This window comes from Chelonoidis abingdonii, chromosome 2, assembly GCF_003597395.2.
Source record: "Chelonoidis abingdonii isolate Lonesome George chromosome 2, CheloAbing_2.0, whole genome shotgun sequence".
NCBI classification, from domain to species: domain Eukaryota; kingdom Metazoa; phylum Chordata; order Testudines; family Testudinidae; genus Chelonoidis; species Chelonoidis abingdonii.
The window spans coordinates 30,246,109-30,267,863 of record NC_133770.1 but is presented as its reverse complement, the minus strand read 5'-3'; the positions used below and the strand labels follow the sequence as shown (position 1 = coordinate 30,267,863).

General features: G+C 38.6%; 1 protein-coding gene across 8 annotated transcripts in view; it reads right to left on the bottom strand.

Annotated features, from left to right (window-relative positions):
• PARD3 (par-3 family cell polarity regulator) overlaps positions 1-21,755 on the bottom strand; it is a 649,228-nt gene that overhangs the window by 543,385 nt on the left and 84,088 nt on the right. For all 8 annotated transcript variants that reach the window (XM_075062225.1, XM_075062229.1, XM_075062224.1 and 5 more), the window contains exon 2: positions 21,525-21,626. In XM_075062225.1, coding sequence (XP_074918326.1) covers positions 21,525-21,626 — 102 coding nt within the window. The remainder of the gene's footprint in view (positions 1-21,524; positions 21,627-21,755) is intronic.

Genomic DNA, 21,755 nt, shown 5'->3' with positions numbered 1-21,755 from the left:
AATTTGCTGAATGAAAGACAGTGAAGCAATTTCAGACTTCCATTTTACTTCATTATAAAAGGGGTTTTCCTATAGGAGTTCACAATAAATTTTCAATTTATTACTGCATTTTGAAACATAAGAATGGACACTGAATGTTAACATCATTACAGTATGAATGGAGAGTGGTCATTTTCATAATCTATAGTCACTGTTGAAACTGACCAGAGAAGCCCAAAATCTAATATTCTCAAAAAGAATCTCTCTCACTTAGCAAATCTTTTCATTCTGTTTACATTATTAATACTATCCTTATTTTCATAATACAGTAATATCAAACGAAGAACGAGGTTTCAAAATTTATTAGAACCCCTACAAGTATCTCTAAGTATTAAACATTTTAATTATGATGCCCCAGATAAATAAATAAAAAATTAAATGCTGCCAAATAGTATTTTTCATTTCACTCACACATTCAGTTTCCCAAAGAGCTTAGCTGGGACAAAAGAACTTAGTAAAAAAAAATTATTATATAATAGCAGCTAATAAATTAGTAAGTGCAGCAGTATAGAACATGGTACTGCTACCTTCACAATTTCACTGCTTGTTGTTTATTTTAAATAATAGATGAAAAACCATTAGGATTTACTGTACTTCAAAATCAGTCAGATAATGCAATCATTAGGCTGAAGTCAGATGAGGTAGCATCTGGTTGGGAGGATGTCACTTGTCAGTGGCTGTTCTTCTAAAAGCTGCTAATACTGTCAGTGAAAATTACAGTCCACAAATCAAAAGAAAATAAGTGCTTGAACTGCAACATATATGAAATCTGACAGCTCCCACTGGATTTTTTCCATGTTTTATTACCTCTGTAATCGATTCATGGTTCAAGTGACAGAGAAATCGCTGAGAAAGCAAAAACACTGCTTTCTTTTCCATTTGAGAAATATAATTTGAATCGGGGGACACATTTTTATATCATTAATTTACATTTCCTTTCCACAAAAACATTAAAATAACTCTTTTGTAAAGTGTAGAGTATTTGACTCTTTCACAGACCAACAGAAATATAAACTGTATTAAAAATGACAATTTTATTAGCTAGACTTGTGATTGGAAATGACAGTTTTACAACATTAACATCTACTGAACTAATTTTTTAAAATGCAAGGAGATGGCAAACATGTTAAAAATTTAATAGTTGACTAAATGTACACTATCACTGAATGTCTTATACATATTTTAAGTTGCAGCTTCTCCTGGAGGTTTAAAAATGAATTATGATATAAGCAGCTCAAAAATTACTTGACTACCTAAAATATATCGTAGTGCTACGTAAGTAATATATTACAATATAGATATGAAGAGTGCTTTACAATACAATTAAAAGGAAAGTTCCCTGTGCCTTGAAACAGCCATGGTCTCACTGGCCCAGGATATCCCTTAAACTGACAAAGAGACCTAAGGTGGCACATATTAGACCCACTTCCAATTATTTATAACAGCTCTTTCTGAGGGAGTATAGGACTTGTAATGGAGTAACTTCCATGTCAAGCTGTAAATTAAGGTAGTTTAATGGCATCAGTGGCTATCATAAAGCGTATGACCGTCTTTACCAGATTGGGCAAGCAGGGTGGGGCAGGAATAGGTCAACTGGGATCTTATGTTGTTATTAAGTCAATGAGCAACACAATTAATTTTTTAAATTGTACTTCTTTCCAAAACACTTTTTGATTATATACACCTAAACAAATAGCAAGAGAAACAGAAAATACTAGACCAAAAGACAACAGAACTCAGCAACGGTTTTTGTCAAAATGTATGCAGGAGGTCATCAGTTAAAATCTGTGCGATTTCCCACTTAGTTATTGGTTCTACTTGGTCCTATTTCCATATTTCAATGACAAATATTTTAGAAAGAGTCATTCATAAACATTAATCAAAGATACAAAAGTAGACCACTGCTGCTGGAACAATTTGTTCTTGTTGATAGAAAACATGCAAAATCCCACAAGACACACTGCATCAGTCCAAGATTTTAGCTGACCACACTGTACATATCATTTGTATCTTAATATGTTTGAGCAGCTATAAGTATCTTAAATTAGTTGCATAACAATCAAGAGGCTAATGGCCCACCTTTTTTGCTTTGTGTTTAGTGCAACATTGTATTGCCAAGCCTGAGAACTCATCTGTGATCTCACTCCCCAGTTTCACAATACTTGGGAGTACTGCAGGGCTGTTTCCATGAGGCCTTGCTAAGGAAGGAGCAGGATGCACCCTGAAGTATCCCAGCAGCTAGGAGTACTAGCAGAGCCCAATCTAGTCCTCTATGCCAAAATCAAAAAGTGTGTATGGGGACCGGGGGAGGGGGATGAAATTCTGTGCAGAACACTAATTCTAGGCAAATTCTGTATTGTGAAGTGGTGCAGAATTCCCATAGGAGTAGAAAAAGGAGGAAAACAATAAAAGCTAATTTTTGCCACTGAAGCGAACATCACTGAATGTAAACAATGATATGTTGAGCAAGAAGGTGCATTTTCACATAGTCACTTTGCAGTACACAACTAAATTAAAACTTTACTGGCTTTCAAAGGTTGCTATACGATCACAACAATTTAGAATGGGGTTTTTACAAGACCCTAAGGAAGTCCCTTAGGAGGCTCTTTTGAAAATCTCAGTCTCAATTTTGTATCCGTAAGTGTTTGCAAATTTAACTCCACCTTAATCAGGTTTCTTATCTGGAGATTCAACACTGATTTGACGTGTTTCATTCTTATCTGGAAAATACAAGACTGCAATTCTGAATACTAGAATGAAACATATCAAGCCATATCTCAATATCATTGGTTTTTAAGAGAATAAAAATTACTTTTATGATCAATGTCATCAAATTAAACTAAATAGTGCAACTTCTTTACTTATGTTTTAGCACTATACACCAAAGTGGAAAACTATTTTTTTATTTAATAGTTTGATTGAAGATCAGGTTATTCTACATTTCTAGCAGTGAGCTGTGAACAGCTGACAATGTTACCTATCATCCATATTTTAGTAATTCCCCATAGCATTTGATGTTGTGTATAGGACAAGTCAGCAGTAAAGTAACAATAATCAAAAACATCACTTTTGAATAGCAAATCTAGAAGCTATGGACTAGATCCTGTTTTTCTAGTACAACCAAAACATCCATTGCAGCCTATGGGAGATTCGGATGAGTAGGCAATGAGAATCAGAATCTATAATGAATAACATTTCTAGAAGCAGAATTAAGAAAAAAAATTACTATACCCTTTCTGCACAGATCTTTTCCATAGTTCAGTCCATCTCAGTTAACTAGGTCTTCTGTTTAAACTATCATACCACATACCAACAGAAAGACTAGTTTCTACTCAGCTGCTAACAAAACATTGGCTAACAACAGTAAATGCTATTCTATTGTCACAATGATCATGCACAGTATGCAGTGGGTCAGCACACTTCCAAAGCCTAGTCACCTACACACATTGCACACAATGTAGCAGGACTGCACCAACTTCTAAGGTATCCATGCTTAGATAGGGTGCTTGCAATGATTCATTGTACTATGAAAAAAGAAACAAGATGGTCTAAACGTGTGCTCTCTTTGTAATTATCAAACCTCACAATAACATTTCATATGCTTTTTTTTTTTTTGCTTTTGAAATCTTATGCGTATTTTGGTAATTGCATTCTGCATTACTNAGCCGTTTAACTCGATATTAATGACGACGTCGTGTGAACGGATACAGCGTTAAATCGGTATATCGGCCATTAAACCGATTTAAAGTCGCAGTGTAGACCTGGCCTAAGTGGATGGTATTTATTTGGTTCATTTAGGTAGCTTATATCACCTTTCCATCTTATTACTGATACATCTAGTACAGGGGTTCTCAAGGGGACCTCAGGGGGTCGCAAGTTTATTACATGGGGGTCGCAAGCTGTCAGCCTCCACACCAAACCTCACTTTGCCTCCAGCATTTATAATGGTGTTAAATATATTAAGAAGTGTTTTTCATTTATAAGGGGGTGTCACACTCAGAGGCTTGCTATGTGAAAGGGGTCACCAGTACAAAAGTTTGAGAACCACTGATCTAGTAAGCAACTTTTCCTCCCTCAGAAAACATTTTAAAAACATTCTATACATATCATTCTTCGTTATCCAGAAATACAACTGTGATGGATTTGGATTTCACTCTGTAACCATCTATGAGAGAGTGGAAGACAGTAAGAGTGGTGACTGTTACTGACTGGGAAAAGTACAGAACTCCACCTGGATAGGCACCAGGCCTGACACCTGAGGGGGTGCACTTAGAGAGACCACAAGTTTTATAAAAGAAAGGAAAATGAAACTTGAGGATGCCATGAAGGCTGAGTAGGAGGAAGAGATTGAAATGGTTTTAAGTCATCTGTCCCAATGTTAATCCTGCCAAAACATTTAGAGAAAAGTAACTTCAGTTTCTTTGCCCATTTGTGAAATGCAGTGGCAGTCTTGTTCTTTACAGTGCTTTCCGTACATAACATCTAAATAGAAAATTAAAGTGCCTAAAACTTACTAAGAATCAAATGTTGGGAAAGTTAAGAGAGTTAGAACCAAGACACTGCATAAAAAAAAAGAAAATATTTTTGAGTAATCCTTCACCGACAGTACATTTAAGGAAGCTGCCCAACTGATAATTAGGGCCCAAATCTTCGCTCATTTCCATGAATAACTCACTGAATTAAATGAAGGTATTCCTGATTTAGCCAGACTCTGGCTCCTGCCCCTAGGGAAGTGCTTCCCAAATGGTACTGACCCACCAGAGGGTCAGAGGAAGAGTCTAGGTGGGTTGTGCATGCCCTGAGGCTCTCCCCCAGCCACACACTCACTTCCTGGGGCTACCAGCAGTGGGATCTGGACAGCAGCAGCACAGAACTAGTGGCTGGAACCAGCAGCAGTCAGCAGCCTGTCCCCAGCCTGGGGGTGCTCCCTGGTGAGCAGAATGGGCGGTTGGATTCGAACAGTAGCAGCACAGACTAAGCACCTCTGAGGCACACACAGGATGGGGACAACCTGACTCCCTGATTCCAGCCACTTCCCCTTCATGCAGCTGACGTTACTCAGCTCTGGCTCTCACTTCCCCTGGGCATCAGCCAGCGGCACGGGGAGCTGGATTCAGGCAGCAGCAGAGAAAGTGGCAGAAGCCAGTCAGAATGTGGCACAGCCATCAGGAGAAAGAGGCCAGCTGAGGCTGCAGGAGGGAACAGGGCTGGGAGAAGTTGAGCAGGCCGCTTTACAGGCCGGGTTGAGGAGAACATGGGGGAGCAGGGGTACTCTCCTCTATTTAATGCCAGGCAATACTGGGATTGGGTAGTCCCTTGGCTAGGAGGAGGACCTGTGCTGTGTCAGTTAGGCCCCATAAGGCAGGTGGAGCTGCTCTGAATTCCCTCTTGAGGGTCACTTGTGGTACTGCAGCCATTCCTTGCCATAGTCTGCAAGGTTGGGCTGCCAGCCTGTGCCGTGAGCTTAGCGTTAGTCTCTGAACAATCAATCATGTACAAAACAGCAACCCAGGGTCTGGATTAGCCCTGAGTGCTACTCTTTTGTTCCAGTCTCACCCAACACCGCTCCTGAGAAAAAGCAGGCAAGTCTTCTTAACTGGCCTGCTGATTCTGGATCAGCCACTACTTCCTCCTGGCCCTTCAGCCCCTGGCGTACTGTCTTGCTGGTCACCCAGTTTAAGTGGATTTTCCTTGGGCGGGGAGAGTCAGGGTGCAGAGAAGACCTAATAGACCCCATCACACACACCCCAGACATAAAACAATCTTTGAGAGGCTAATTCTCTCCAATGACAGAGACAACTGAAGGGCTCTTTTGTTGTATCCTATCTTCCACTCTCACATAAATGAGTGATGACCTCAAACTACATGGAGCAGGAGCCCTATTAGAATTCTCCATCCACAAGGAGGAGAACTGGGACAACAGGGGGATTGGGGAGGAGACTGTTTTTCTTTTGTGTTTGAATTTTAAAAAGACATTAAAATAGTAAATATATATACGACTGACTATTTATATATAAAACAAATGCACACACAGTATAGAAGTAATGGTGGGTCTCCAAAAAAGACAAAATGCAATTGGTGGGTCTCTTTGGTAGAAAGTTAGGGAACCAATTCCCAAGGATGCATATACACAAGCAAATTCAGACCAATAATTCTCCACCAATGTTTCTAATGGTTTGATGATGGAATGATCAATTCTAGCACTATGTGCACAGTAATGCTTCAAACTTAAGTTCCTCAAAACAGTACTTGACAGTCTTAGCATTTCATGTTAACTCTTAACAGGCTTGCCGAATTCAAACCCAAAGACATATAGGATGATTGTAAGACTGAGACTGATGGTTAGTACTTGGCTTGCATCACAGTACACCATGAAGAAATGTTTACGGTAAAAACTATACTCTTCCTTCTGACAGCAGGAATAGAAAATGTTTTAGTATCTAAAACAGATTAACACTTTTCCATCTTCTAAACCAGCAGACTTTGGCATCTCCACCTAAGTATTTAACACTTAAAATTATTAATTTAATGCATTTAAAACAAATATATCAGATTGGCTCATTAAATTGAAAATATTCCTTGTTGACCACTAGGGGTCATGCACTAGCTATGGCAGCTAGCCAAAGGAAGAAATATACATAAACCCAGGAAAACTTTCAAAAGTAGTACTCGCTAATTCTGATTTTGTTATCCCTTACAAACTGCATCCCTCACACAAAAGTTTCATGGTCTCTCCCCATTTCCCAAAGGCTCAATTAACATGACTGATTGTATACCTCTAACATTTTACATCTTTAAACACTAAGTTTTATCTCTATTACTATAAAATTATATTGTTACATCTGTTAATTTAGTATGAAATTACAGTAATGATCGTGTTTTTTCATATATGCACTGATTTACAAAATTCTGTAATCCAAAAATGTGTCTTCCAGCCTTTAATGCACATCAGTGAGGTTCAACTGTAACTAAGATTAAAGAGCATTTTATGGTTAGAATGAACAGCCCTGGAAAAGTACACCCTACCTCTGGAGATTTTCATATTAAATATTCTGTGGTTCAAATCTCCAAGCACAACAAAATATTATTAGTAATCTAAAATTATGCTGTGAGGTCAGCAAAAGTCATACGCAATGTGTTTTTAAAACGAGCGCTTCATCTTATACTAGCATGATAACAATGTAATTCTTTTGCTTCAAATGGATATAATGTTTGCCAAAATCTCACTTTCAATCTTGAAAATTTATGAACACAGATACTGGGGTGGAGCATGGAGAACACCCTTGTGTGTTTAAGTCATATATAAACTAATCCTCTCTCTAATGCTCTTAACGGAAAACTAGCATATTTATAGGCCTTTATGGTATACTATGTGCAAAATATTTTTACCTTTATATTCCATACAGTCCATTTTACATACCAATGAAAGCTATTTAAGGTCTTTTAGAAAGGCATTTCATGTGTAGATATGAATATATTCATTTAATCATTGAGTGGAGTATTGATTTTATATATTATAAACATGCAGAAACATTCTGATCAATGTAACTGTGCACATTGACACAATTTACCAATTGACCCACTTCAGTTTCATTTACTGTAATCCATATTGCATTTTCTCTCCTCTGAAACTATTATTTAATTACTACCTCTGTATGCAAACAAAAGAATTTCCAACTCAGTCCTTTACTGAAGTAAAGTGCAGTGCAGTTTAGAGGCTATGCTGCCCTGTAACCCATGGAACTGGTCCCTCCAGAACAGATGCTGTTGCACATTTGCATTACCTGTTCTGCAGATAATTAAAATACTTCAGTCCCTGAAGCCGTCAGTCTGGTACTTTTCAACATTTGAAAAAGTAAGAAAGATCAATGAAGCAGTTTTCATTTAAATAACCATGCTGATTACCAAATCTTTAAACTGGTCTGAAGAACATGACAGACAAACAGATCATGAAAAAAATCATATGATGCAAGTTACAGGTATAAGAATATCATAGAATATCAGGGTTGGAAGGGAGCTCAGGAGGTCATCTAGTCCAACCCCCGATAAGAAGCCCAATAAGAAGCTCCTGAGGCTAAAATCCAGTCTAGGTACCTTAAGAACAAAGTAAATAGGTTTTAATTGCTTTCCATGAGGGTAAAATACTACTCTTGACTCTCGTGACAAAAAAAAAAGAATTCACAACAGCAGCTGAACAGCAACACACAAAGTGTCACAGATAAATACATGTCACTTCCTACTTCCTGTCGACTCACAAAGCTAGGTTTACTATTTAAGAATTTAGGAAATACAGATTTTATTTTATTTTTTGTTTAAAAGCTATTTTTAAAAAAATGATACAAACCAGATTTTCTTGCACCTGTCTTTTCTGAGAGTCCAAGGTAGCTGATTTGAAGCTCAAAGACTTGTAGTATCTCCGAACTTTCACAGAGTCTCTCCGGGGATCATATGAAAAAGAGGAAGACTTCTTTGTAACTTTCCTTCTAGGTCTGTCTGCCATTTTAAATCCACAACAAACAGGCTACTCCAAACAGGCAATGTCCCAAAAACCTGAAATTCAGCAGAGATGCTTCCAAGGAACCCCAGTTATGCAATGAACTCCCTTCAATCAGACAGGAAGAAATGCAACCTAGAAAAACAAAGCCCACCTCAAGGCAATTTTCATTTTGCCAACAGGATACACAGCTGGAAAAGAGCAGGTGCTTTCTTAAGGAGCACTGTAATTGGAGAGCAAGTACAAATCCTTCTTACTGTACAAACTGAAACAGGTTGCAGCTGTGATGCTGATTTTAAAAAATGCAGTCGCTGTCCTGCTAAACATGCTAAAGGTAAACAAAAGGAAGTGCACTATACGCCAACAGGGTGTGGAAGTACTTCTAGCACCAACAGGGTGTGGGGATGAACCAGAAGAGTTTGGGTTCAAAGCATCCTCTTAACTCCTTCCTTGCTAAAAGCCACTGAGACTAGTTAGACCAGCTTGATTATTCAGATGCATAAACTAGCAATTTTATATTACCCAGAAGGAGGACTTTGGGGTTGTTTTGTTTTGTTTTTTTATTGGTTTGTTTGTTTTTTGTGTCCTAAATTGAGCTTTGAAAAGGTACTTGCTGGCCTCCCTTGGGGGGGGGGGGGGGGAATGGGGCCATCCTAAGTAAACAACCAATTTAATGTCATTTAACGCAGCCTTTTTCTTTCCTTCTCCCCGCAGTTATTTTCACATATTTTCAGCAAGAGGACAGAGTCAGCAGTAGCCCAAAAGCAACAAGCTGCTATTGTCTGAAACTAGCAGCCTGGAGATGGAGATGGTAAGTGAAATTAATCCCTGAACCCAAACCTATCACCTATGCATCCGGTAGGCTGGTAGCAGAAGATGATGTACCACAGTTTTTGGGAGCAGAAAGTTGTGTGCGGTTGTCCACACATGAGCACTCTGGGCTGGGAGAAGGGAACTGAAAAAAAAAAATTGAAGTACAGTACCGTAACAATCAAAATTAAAGTCAAAGAGTTTTGATAATAAAATAGCTAGGACGAGGATTTGCCACTTTAAACCTGCCAGATATTCACATTTTCCTTTTTAAGCCAAACTGGAAATAAAGCCAAAACCACTGTGAACTACAACTTGTGCTGGTGAGGATGTGGGTTTCGTGATCTACTGTACTGTGGTATGGATGTTTTGATTGCGTAACTGTACTAGGACAATTATGATTCTAATGGTGTAATCCTCAAATTTACTGTTATGCTGATTTAGACTGGACCAATCACAACTTTTGCCCAAAATTGCATGTACATGTATTATATGATTTAGTTGCCAGGTAGGTGAACCACAGTTTTGGTTCACCTTCCATCAGATCATAGTAAGTTAAACCTGCTGGTTTGTTTTTTTTAATTAAGTGTTTTTACGGTTGTTTATGCCCACTGTGTCTTATTTGGGGGTAGTTTGCTGAAACACAAATAACAGTGCTCTTATCTCCTCATAGCTGTCTGTTACAAGATTGTGTGTATTTTATTAACCTTCATTTTCACCATTTATCTGAATAGCGAAAACTACAGCAAAGATTGTATCACATGTTGAGCAGATGTTTCAAAGAGGTTGGGCAATTCTTTCTGGAGATCTGTCCTGATTTAGAAGGAATGATTGTGCGGTTGCTGCTCTCGCTAGTTAGAGATACCACCCAGAAATGCTTGGCAATGCTAAATTATGCAGGATCACTTTTCTTACTAGGGACTTTTTAAAGTGGCCTTCTCTATAAAACATCAAAACTGTGCAAAGGAAAGGCCCAAAAATAATGCACTGAAAACAGGATAGCCATTGCTGTTTAATCTTTGCTCCAATAAAGTTTAAAATGGGGCTACTGCCGACCTCAGTGTATATTTTAATAAATCTATCCTGATGACCCTTTTTCATTGAAAATAAACATGCTCTTCTATAGTGGCCATGTACTACACTTTCAGATATCTTGCACTTATGGAACATCACTGATAGAAGTTCACTTCCGCGTTAGCATCACTTTGCCTCATACCTGCAGTACCATCATAGAACAGAAATTGTATGGTGGGCCATGAATGATCACAAAATTGGGGATGGAGTGCAGTAGGGGTTGAGGGCGCAGGCTCCAGGGTGGGGCCAGAAATGAGGAGTTCAGAGCGTGGGATGGGGCTCCGGATGGGCTGTAAGGCGGGGACGCTCTGGGTCAGAGATGGGGATGAGTAGTTCGTGGTGTAGGAGAGTGCTCCGGGCTGAGATTGAGGGCGGGAGGGGGATCAGGGCTGCGGCAGGGGGTTGGGGCTGCAGCAAGGCAGCTCTGCACACTGCCCTGTCCACAGGTACTGCCCCGTCCACAGGTACTGCCCCCACAGCTCCCACTGGCCACAATTCCCACCCAATGGGAGCTGCAGGAGCAGCGCTTGGGGTTGGGGCATCATGCAGAGCAGAGCTCCCCGGCTGTCCCTACATGTAGGAGCTGGAGCGGGGCCATACCGCTGCTTCCAGGAGCGGCGTGGAGCAGCCCCCGACCCTACTTCCTGGCTGGAGCGCCAGAGCAGGGCAAACACCAGATCCCACTCCCCAGCGGGAGATCAAGGGCTGGCTTAAAATGGCTGGTGGGCCAGATCCAGCCCATGGGCTGTAGTTTCTCCACACCTGCTGTAGAGAAAGTGAGATCTATACACAAGAGGCCTGGCCCACATAGGTTCTCCTAAACTAATGGCTAAGTCTTACCCTATATATTATTCACAGTTGTCTTGTATGTGAAGTGACGACATGAGTATATGGAGAGCAAGTCCCTGGATATTGTGTACAGAACCAATAATGATGTAGGCATGTCATAAGGTATTTTTGTTTTGTTTTCATTTCAGAATTAGTTCCACCAGTGTTAGAAGTGTGGAATCTTCTCCAGAAATCAACTAGACATTACATGAAGTGACTCCAGCTATCTTTCACTGGATTCTCTCTCAGAAGACAAGTGGTTCTTGTAAAGGAGGAAGGCTTTTACCCCCTGCCTTGCAAGGCCTGCAGATGTGGTAGGGTGACCAGATGTCTTGATTTTATAGGGACAATCATGGTATTTGGGGATTTGTCTTAAATAGGCCATTACCCTCCACCCTCATCCCATCCCGTTTTTGTTTTGTTCTTTGTTCCTCCTTCCCCTCCCCCCCCCCCAATTACTATCTGGTCAACTTAAGTTGTGGTCACCTTTCTGGCTAAAAGAATGAGGTGAGGACTCCACTCATATTGCACCCAAAGCACACCTTTTTATCAGGAGGGTTTCCATTGAAACACCCAAAGTAAATCCTTCTCTATCTGGTAGCTGGTTTTCTACAGTGGTTCCAATTCCTGCTGATTCAAGGAGCAAGAGACCAAGCCTGAAACTGAACTCAGATCTCTCACCTTCATGGCAGTGCAGAATAATATCAGACTACTAGATGGCCTAAGTCTCTAAGTTTATTTCAGAAGCAGAATTTAATCTTAAAACTATCACCAGTAATTTACAAGATGTGAAAATTGAAGGTGGCCTCAAAATGTGGCCTTTCTAGGAAAGGGCGTAATATTTACTTCAGATCAAAAGAGGTCTCTTTTCACATATCATACAGCCAAAGTATGGTGAACACAATTCACTTAATCATTTCCATAGGTAAGTACATCTTCAAGCCACTCTTACCAATTTGCAAACACTACTCAGCAGAAAAAACAGCATTTTTTAAAACTGTATTCAAATTACCTTAAGGATGCTCAATTAATCTGTCAATGCACCTCTGGATGGCAAACAGACCTTTCTGAAAGATCAGCAACTTGGATCAATCACATGATCATTCCATACTGCAGTTTGTTTTAACAAGGTAAGGTTCCATCATCATTCTGGGCCAGATTCTTCTACCCTTACTGGGGTTGAGTAGCATTTTACCTCTATGAATAGTTGTGGTTATTGTTTCAGACATGTATGTACATAAATAAAAACAGTATAAAACACAACAGACATGCAAGCTAACAGGAAAGCAGCTCTGGATATTGCAACTATATGCCAGAAAGCAAACAGAAAAAATCGTCAGTAGAAAGGTTTACTTCAAGTGACGACAAAAACCAAGTAGTGAAGAGATCAGCAACTTAGAAAACAGCATTAAAAGAGAATACATACACAAGAAAGATACTCATGTGAAGAACGGTTTTTTGTTTATAGCCAACTTTAACATTTCTCAGTGATGGCAAATTCTGCACAATTCCAGATGTTTGTTCATTCACATATGAACCTCAAATGTTTCCTCAATGTTATACGCTTTACACAGCAGCCACAAATATTGTGAAGTACAGACTTCGTTATTTTAATCACAAACACATGCAAAGACGGAGGTCACAATACATGACAGCAACAGAGGTAATAAATGGAAATTCAGTTAAATGCTATTTGGGGAATGGGTGAAGAGAGGCATTGCATTACTTTATAGTAGTTTTACAGTGTTACAATTCTAAATTTTCAAGCTCACTAATGACTTGGTCCAAATTTGGTCTAGATGCTGCTAAGCTTATACTTTGGTCATACATTGTTAGCTGCAGAAGAAGTGATCTTTAGGCTATGGTGATAATCTTGCCCAAATTGAACTAAATTGTGTCTTTTTATGTGAGAAATTTAAGGCCCAACCCTGAGTTGTGTTGATCATGGGTACTGATTAACAGCTCCATATCTAGTTGGCAGCTGGTATCAAGCAGAGTGCCCCAGGGGTTGGTTTTGTTCTACATCTTCATTAATGATCTGAATGATGGGATGGAGGCAGGAGAAGTAGATACATTGGAGTATAGGAATAGGGTCCAGAGTGACTTAAACAAATTGGAAGATTGGGCTAAAAGGAATCTGATGAGGTTCAACAAGGACAAGTGCAGAGTCCTGCACTTAGGACAGAAGACTCCCATGCACTGCTACAAGTTGGGGATCAACTGGCTAAGCAGCAGTTCTGCAGAAAAGGACCTGGGGATTAAAGTGGACTAAGTCTACAGTGTGCTCTTGTTGCCAAGAAGGCTAATGGCATGTTGGGCTGCCATTAGTAGGAGCATTGCCAATAGATCAATGGAACTGATTATTGGTGAGGCTACATCTCGAGCATTGCATCCAGTTTTGGGCCCCCACTACAGAAAAGATGTGGACAAATTGGAGAGAGTCTAGCAGAGGGCAACGAAAATGATTAGGGGACTGGGGCATATGACTTATAAGGAGAGGCTGAGAGAACTGGGCTTATTTAGTCTGCAGAAAAGAAGAGTGAGTGAGGATTTGATAGCATACTTCAACTACCTGATGGGGGGTTCCAAAGACAATGGAGCTAGCTGTTCTCAATGGTGACAGATGACAGAACAAGGAGCAATGGTCTCAAGTTGCAGTGTGGGAGGTCTAGGTTGGATATTAGAAAACACTATTTCACTAGGAGGGTGAAGAAGCACTGGAATAGGTTACCCGGGGAGGTGATGGAAACTCCATCCTTAGAGGTTTTTAAGGCCCGACTTGACAAAGCCCTGGCTGGGATGATTTAGTTGGGGTTGGTCCTGCTTTGAGCAGGGGGTTGGACTAGATGACCTCCTGAGGTCTCTTCCAACCCTAATCTTCTATAATTCTAAGTCCTTACTCACCTAGAACTCTGATTTACATTCAGTTGAAATGTTGCTGTAGGAAAGACAGTAGAATCAGATCCATAATTTGGGAGAATACAACATAATCATCTAGCTAGAATCTTATATGGCCTCCATTAGTGTAGAATCTGACACCTCACAAACTAATAAATTTAACCCTCCCAACATCCTGCATGATTTAAAATATTATTATACCCATTTCACAGAAAAGGAACGGACACAGCGAGAAAATGCCCCAGTCTTGCAATGTGCAGTGCACTGCACTGCGTCAGTCAGTCCAGAGTGCTTACTACTTTATCAGGGTTAACGTAACACCTAAAAATGAGTCAGGAAGTCTGTTGTTGATTTAGCAACTGAACCCAAATCACCTGAGTCCCAGTCCAGTAAATTCATCCACAAGACCATTACACATTTGCACAATTCTCTGACTTATTTTTAAGGTGGTTTAAGGTTGTCTATTGCACGACAATTTTGGCTGCAAACAAATATAATCATTTTTCCCAAAACATGAATCTTGTACATCTAGATTATATACCCTCCTTTGTAGCCTAACTGCAGCTTTAATACCCATATTCTATGGTAGCCCAAAAGTTTAAACACAAACCAAAACACTACGTCTTCAGTATACTAAAAAACAACAAGAGTTCCTCTTCTAACCTGATGTCACATGGAGGCAACTGTTTAAGCCTTACATTTTCTCCTGTTAGGCAAGACATGGCCAGACATTAATTAAGGGGATAGAGAGCCTTTATACAGCTTTAAAATGGGATTTGTGTATAATGCAATTTGTTAGCTCACTGGAAATTTCAGCAATAATTTGATCACTTAACACAGCTCTGGTTTTGAATGTTTCCTGGACTCCATTTCAAAAACGATCTACCTAATGAACTTCTCATTTTCACCAACTACATTTCAGACAACAAATTTCTCTGGCTTCCTAATCACTAATAAAAACAATAGGGCCCTATCTGGTGTTTGTAATCACCAATAAAAAGATAATGCCCTGATCTCTTTTGCAACAGCTGAACCAAAGATAATACAAAAAAAAACTGCAAAAAAAATATGCAGCTACAATGGCATGCAAGTATGGAAATTAGTCTAGACACTGCCACTTTGCTGCATTATATTGACATACTTTGCATCTCTGCATATCATGGTGCATAAATAAAAGACAGATTTATGCAGAAGGAAAGAGCTGACGGTGTATTAGGAAACAGTAGACCAAGCAAAGAAAGCATGTTCTTAGATTGAGGAATAATTTCAGCGAAGTTACTGTCACAATGTTTTCTTCTATGAGCATAACCCAAATACAAGAAACAAAACAGAAGTGAATTGAGAAGTAGTACACTTATACTTTGGGAGAAACCAGTACAAAAACCATGAAAGGCTGATGCCTTCATTCAGCATAAATCTTAAACAATCCAAAACTACTTAAAATCCAATCTACCATCAGGTAAGCAGACCATCTGAACAACGGCCATATACCTCATCCCCCACAGTAGTTCAACTCCAGAGATAGAGTCACTATTTCTTATTGTCACACTACTCACCACAATGAAATTGTGAGCCTAATTACTGCATTTAGCCTTCCCTTGAAGTCAAAGCTGTCATGCAAATAGTATGCTGGAGTTACACCAGCCAGAAACCCCAAGTCTCTAAGCAATTCATTTGGCAGCAGCACTAAAATTACTGTGCAGGCCTTGAATTGTGTGTTATTTTTAATTTTTCTGACACACACAAATATGCCTCATTTCTAAATCCATGCCTAGAAGTAATCATTTCACTTAGAACATATCTAACAGACTGATTTTTATGTTTATATACATATACATGCTTTTTAAAACAGAAGAGTAAAAGTATTTTTTGCACTTTGTTTTTCTTATAGCAATTTAGTTTTCATAGATGGTGCTAGTCTGAGATCCTGAATAAGTCCTTTTCATTCACACAAGCAAAGCTTGGACAGTGGCACCAACTTCCATCTCCCTCAATCTGACTTGAAAAGACCATAATCAAAAGATAGACAGAAGGGTGGGTGTTTTTTTGTATATGCACGCATATCCACTAGGAACTCAAGCGAGATCACAGAGAATTTTGCACAATATTATCTGATGGCTCTTTGGAAACCTATGAACCGGAATAGAATTTGTTATGATAATTTACAGGTGAAAAACATGCAATTAGCAACCTCCTACAGCAATCAGTCCCTAAACCTGTACAATTTAAATAAATTATTAAATATACAGATGATAGCACTGTAATTTTACACAAAGGAAATAAATAAATTTGTTTTGTGGACCTAAATTAATCTATCTGGAGAATTCCCACTTCGTGCTATTAATAACGCAAATACAGCCAATCAAGTTGTGTTGATTTTGTACAATCACATACCAAGGCTAAAGTTCTCCTTATCAGGGCTGCCTCAGCAAAAAACCTGCTTAACTCAGTTGGTGACTGATAGTGTGAAAGTCTGAATACCGTACCTTCCAGACTGGTGTTTCTAAGGACTCAAACTATTTTGAAGGTTATTTCAAACAAAGGGGGGAAAGAAAAAAAGTTTTGAGATACTGAAAATTAAACTCCAGTCAAGATTAATTCCTCACAGATATACCAATGCACTTTATATTAAAAAACATTAACTGTATTCCAAACAAACAGTTTCCTAATACACAGAAAAATATTTAAATTGATCACATTTCATAATACCAAATATGTCTTTTTGGGTTTGGATTGGATACCTCCACTCATAAGTAGATTCCTGTTGTTTCTTCCAGCCAAACAATTTTTCAGAAAACTAACCAAAAACTGTTCTGATTGAAAACTGTTTACATATAAATATATAAATAAATACATACATTTTTCAATAGCAATGCTTCCATTGTACAATGTTTTTCCACCAAATGTCTTGGCAATTTTCAAATGAGTGTCTTATTACATAATGTCGCAGCCCTAAAAGCCTATGCTCAAACACGGTGTCTGTTTGGCCAATTGTCGGTCAAAAGGTCATATTGGTACCGTGTGCAACACCATAGTGCAGTGTGCTACATTATAGTGCCGTGTGCATTTTCCCGCCTTTTTGCCTGGTCACCTAGGGGTCAGGCTAGTGCCTTGTGCAAAAATACCAGCGTGCCGTGTGCATAAGAGTAGTGTGCCGTGTGCAAATCCTGTTTACGTGGAAGGCTCCAGCTCGGAACCTGGTTGGTGAAGAAGCTAGGGACCAATCAGATACTGACACGAGTAAGAGAGCTTTCGAATAAAACCATGTCTCGCGCCAAGATCTGCAAGAGTATCCGCATGTTAGCAGAAAGGCCTGGATCCCCCTTCCAGCTAGAAGGGTCTCCTGCATATTTTGCCAGCTCGTGTCATGACATGTTAGGATTATTTTCCACCAATTCATCATGCCCTTGGTGTCTGTACTACTGGTCAGCTGCGCCTGGAGTGTGGTATATGCATCCTAATTGCTGTAAATACTCTGCTTAGCTTCTTCCTTTTTCCCCTCTTTTACTTGGTACCAAGTTATGTATATAGTATATGAAAGTTAAATTGTTGTATTAATTGCTATTGTGGTTAATTGTTGTATTTTACAGTATTTGGTTAATGTGCGCACAGTTTATTTAGTTTTTGTGTATCTGTTCAGTTAATTATACATTGTTTGATTTTTTGTTGTTGAATGTAAATAGATTGTTTCAAGTTGTGTAAATATTCTCGTTCTAATAGTATTGTTAGTTAGTAAAAGCGCTCCTCCCCAGCTCAAGTTGCAACTTATCCCCCATCAATAAACGGCCATGTGGTGTTGAACTTTCAATCTGTCACGTTTTGATTTTCCTCACTCGAACAAAAAATTTACTCGAACCTGCATTGGTCTTGGACACATAGAAAGAAGCAGGTATTAGTGCATCTATTAATGTTTATTATCTAATGGAATGCCATATTAAATTTTAATCTAATGTAGAGATATTTATACAATGACTAGTTTTACTAAGTAGTCTTTAGGGTTCATCCAGTCAGATTACTTGAACAGGTAAATATCCTAATGCCCGCTCATAACTGTTCAAAATTTAAGTGGTTTTCAGGAAAAACCTAAACACCATCCAAAGCATGATTACCTAATCTGCTTGTATCAAGAAGCAGAAGTTACATACTAGTTTTCTATTATACATCAATAAAAGATTTAAAAATATAAATCCACTTTTCAGAAATGAAATTAGAGCTAGGCTAACACGAGTTTATATTTTATCAGCATGTTTTGATAAGCTAAAGTAACTGCAAATGAATTGAATAGTTTACAGTTGGGGGGGGGGGGGAAGTACCCTCTTGCGAAATGTACCTCCATAAAAAGTCTCCAACATTGCTAACTTTCTCATCATCATGGTAATGCAGTTTAATGTTAATGTCAAATTGACATGCTGTCTAAATTAGACTGAATCATGCAGCTTCTATTTTTATGTTAAAATCACTAACATTGACGTTGTAGTTTCAAAAAGGAAAAAAATAACCTAAGCACACAATTGACATTCTAAAGTATATCCCTCCCCGCTCCCCATGTATATATTCAGGGTTGTTTTTAACATTTCAAATCACTCCAGAGAGAGTCCACTACCACCAACCTAGTCCATTTTCTTAACGTACAAAATAAACCAGAGGATAAGAGGGATGGTGAAAAAGATAAAATAAGACTGTCCTAACAAGCTGCATTTTAATGGGAAAGGGACCATCACTAGGACATGTCTTTTTATTCCACTTGTAACAGCTGCTGTCTATAAGGATCTTTATGTGCATTTATAGCATAACAATTTTTCCATGGAGACACTGGAACTGAAGCAAGCATTCTTCACATTACTCCTGGAGTTTACGTTTTTTCACTGAAATAGCTGTCCCTGCATAACATTTAATGCATTTACAATTAAGGCTCCAAAAGAATGTACAGCCCTTAATTGTTTTATATTCTGTACTAGAATCATTACATACTTTGGAGCAGAGTTTTGCAAGATAAAAGACTTTACAAAAACTTGTATAATGTTTTATATGTATGGCTGCTTAGTTAACATTAGACCTTTAATAAACTGAAGATATGCAATTTTAGAATAACAATTAAAATTAAGAAAAATGCAATGCTGCCATTTTAAAGATGATTTCTATGTACAGCATTAACGCCAATGAGGATGACTGACCAACTCCACTGTCCTTTGTGAGTTTGACTATCTCTTCCTTGAAAATGAACACACAGATGTTATGAGCTCAGTTCTACAAGGTGCTCAGTATTCTGGCCCCAGTTCAACAAAATACTTCAGCATGTGCTTAGCTTTAAGCACATGATTCATTTCAGGCTTCAGTGGTAATTTAAGTGCATGCTTAACTTTAAATATGAGAGGTTTAAACATTCTTAAGCACATCATGTTTAAAGTTAAACTTACATGCTTGTCTGGCTAGAGGGCCAATGATGCTCAGCTCCTTGCAATACTGAGCTCTGTATCAGGTTTAACAAACATAAAACAATTAGAACATTTACTATATGTGAAAGAAGTGAGCAACCTAAAACTGGAATAGAATTAGAAAAGTAATTGGTATTCAAAGTGGGTGTAAAACTATCAGAAGATACCTAACCAAAAACACAGTGCCTAATGACTGCAGTTCTTGAAAACAATCAAAAGGGAAGGTCAAGCTGGAATGATTAATTCAAGGATAAACTAGTACGGTACAACTTACATTTATGTTTCACTCTTCACATCAACATCTCAAGGCTCTTTAAAAAATAAAATGTAAGTGATATATGCAGTAAGCAGAAACTGAGGATAGAAATGCCAGTTTCTGGAAATCAGACAGGAAACAAGCGAGGAAAACCTTCAGAAATGGCGTAAGTACATTGTCTAAAATGGATCTTATCCACTTAAGGAGAAAGAATACTGTTGTAATAATGGCACTGCTTATTTCAATGGCAGAGAGAGTTTTTTCCCCCATTACTCACGCACATAAAAATACCTACACCTAGTTTCAGTATGAAAAGCCCTGCACTGGAAGCCTGCAAGCCAAGGTTAGAGCCAAAGAATGAAACCTTTAAGAAACCAGATGTTAGGTTTCTTCCTTAGGAAGGAAAGGGGTAAAGAGCACATGACTCACGTAAGTGTAAGAGAAAACCAGTGTTGATGGTAATAGTCATCCTACCTGAGGCCTGTAAGCAAAGCTGTAGTAGGAAGTGCTTTAGAATGAAATGGTAATGTTACGTGGTCTCCACCTGTCATGATCTCTTAGCAGGGCACTATTTTTATGGAGGACATTCCTAAAAACTAGGCACTGTATGCTGTATTACTTTATACAGCTTGAGTAACCTTAGCATTTCAGACAGTGAGGAGTCTTCCAAACCCCATGATTCCCTGATTTTTAAACTCTTAGTACAGCAGTTAAAATTACCCCAAATAGACTCAGTCCCAAGAAAAATATTAAGGACTGAGTATTTATTTCTGCATTTGAGTAATTTTCAGGAAAGTTTTCAGATTGCCTGTTGCAGTTCACAAAAGCAAGTATGTGCCATGCGGTGAAAAGAGCAGGGCCCTGAAAATCGTACCTCTAGATTGAAGGCTCAGTCACAGTCCTAAGTAGCTCCAATGCAGTGGAGTTACATCTTCAGTAAGAATTGCTAGGAGCACAGCTTGGCAGTGAAATGCCAATGTTTATCATGTTACATAAAACTTCCCAGGCTTATTAATGTCAGTGTTTCCTATTTTATCCAATCTAAGTTACTTAAGACAGTAAAAATGCATCCATCATCTCAAACAAAAATCCAGTATTAAAGCAAAACATAGCTTAGCTCATTGCAAACAAAACAAATATGCATTACAAGTCTGAGATTCTCAAAAATAGGTCCCAAAAGTCTGAACCTACATAAACAGCCTAATATTTTCACAAGTGCTGGTACCCAGCAGCTCCTAATAAAATCAATGACTTCTGAAAGTGAACTCAGGGATGCTCGGCACTCAAAACTAGGCTACTTACTTACATGCCTAAACATGGAGTTAGGGTACTAAATTTAAGACACATTTTGGAAAAATCTTGTGTATATTTTTTAGGGATTTCCTCTCTCTTCTCATCCTCACTTTCATGTTCCAACTTTATTTATATTGCATAATGAAAGCACCTTAATTTAAATCAAATATTTTATATTACATTTCCAGCTCAATTTCACTAATGTATTTAGCATTTTGTGAAAGAGCCAATATTAGAAAATTCAGGAAAATTACTTTCATGTTGTTTGAATATCACCTTCTTCCATCCCTTCTCTTCTTTCTCCTACCTCATCTTCAGTGTTTACGCTAGAAATATGAAACATGGCGTATTCACAGGCAGTGAACCCTAAGCCTGTCTAAGAACAGTCTGTACTCACTCTGTCTTTGTCGTCAGCTACGTCACAAAGAGTGTCATCAAGGTCTAGGATTCCTCCATCCCCATGCTCCAAGCGATGTACTTGTATCCAGTAGTTTGGATCCTGTATGCAAAGGAAAAGGATCCATCAGATATTTCAAGTATATATCGGTAAAAAGATATTTCCCAAACAGTCAATATGCCCAGTCCTATACTTACTGAAGCTAATGGTAAAGTTTTCATTCAGATTCAA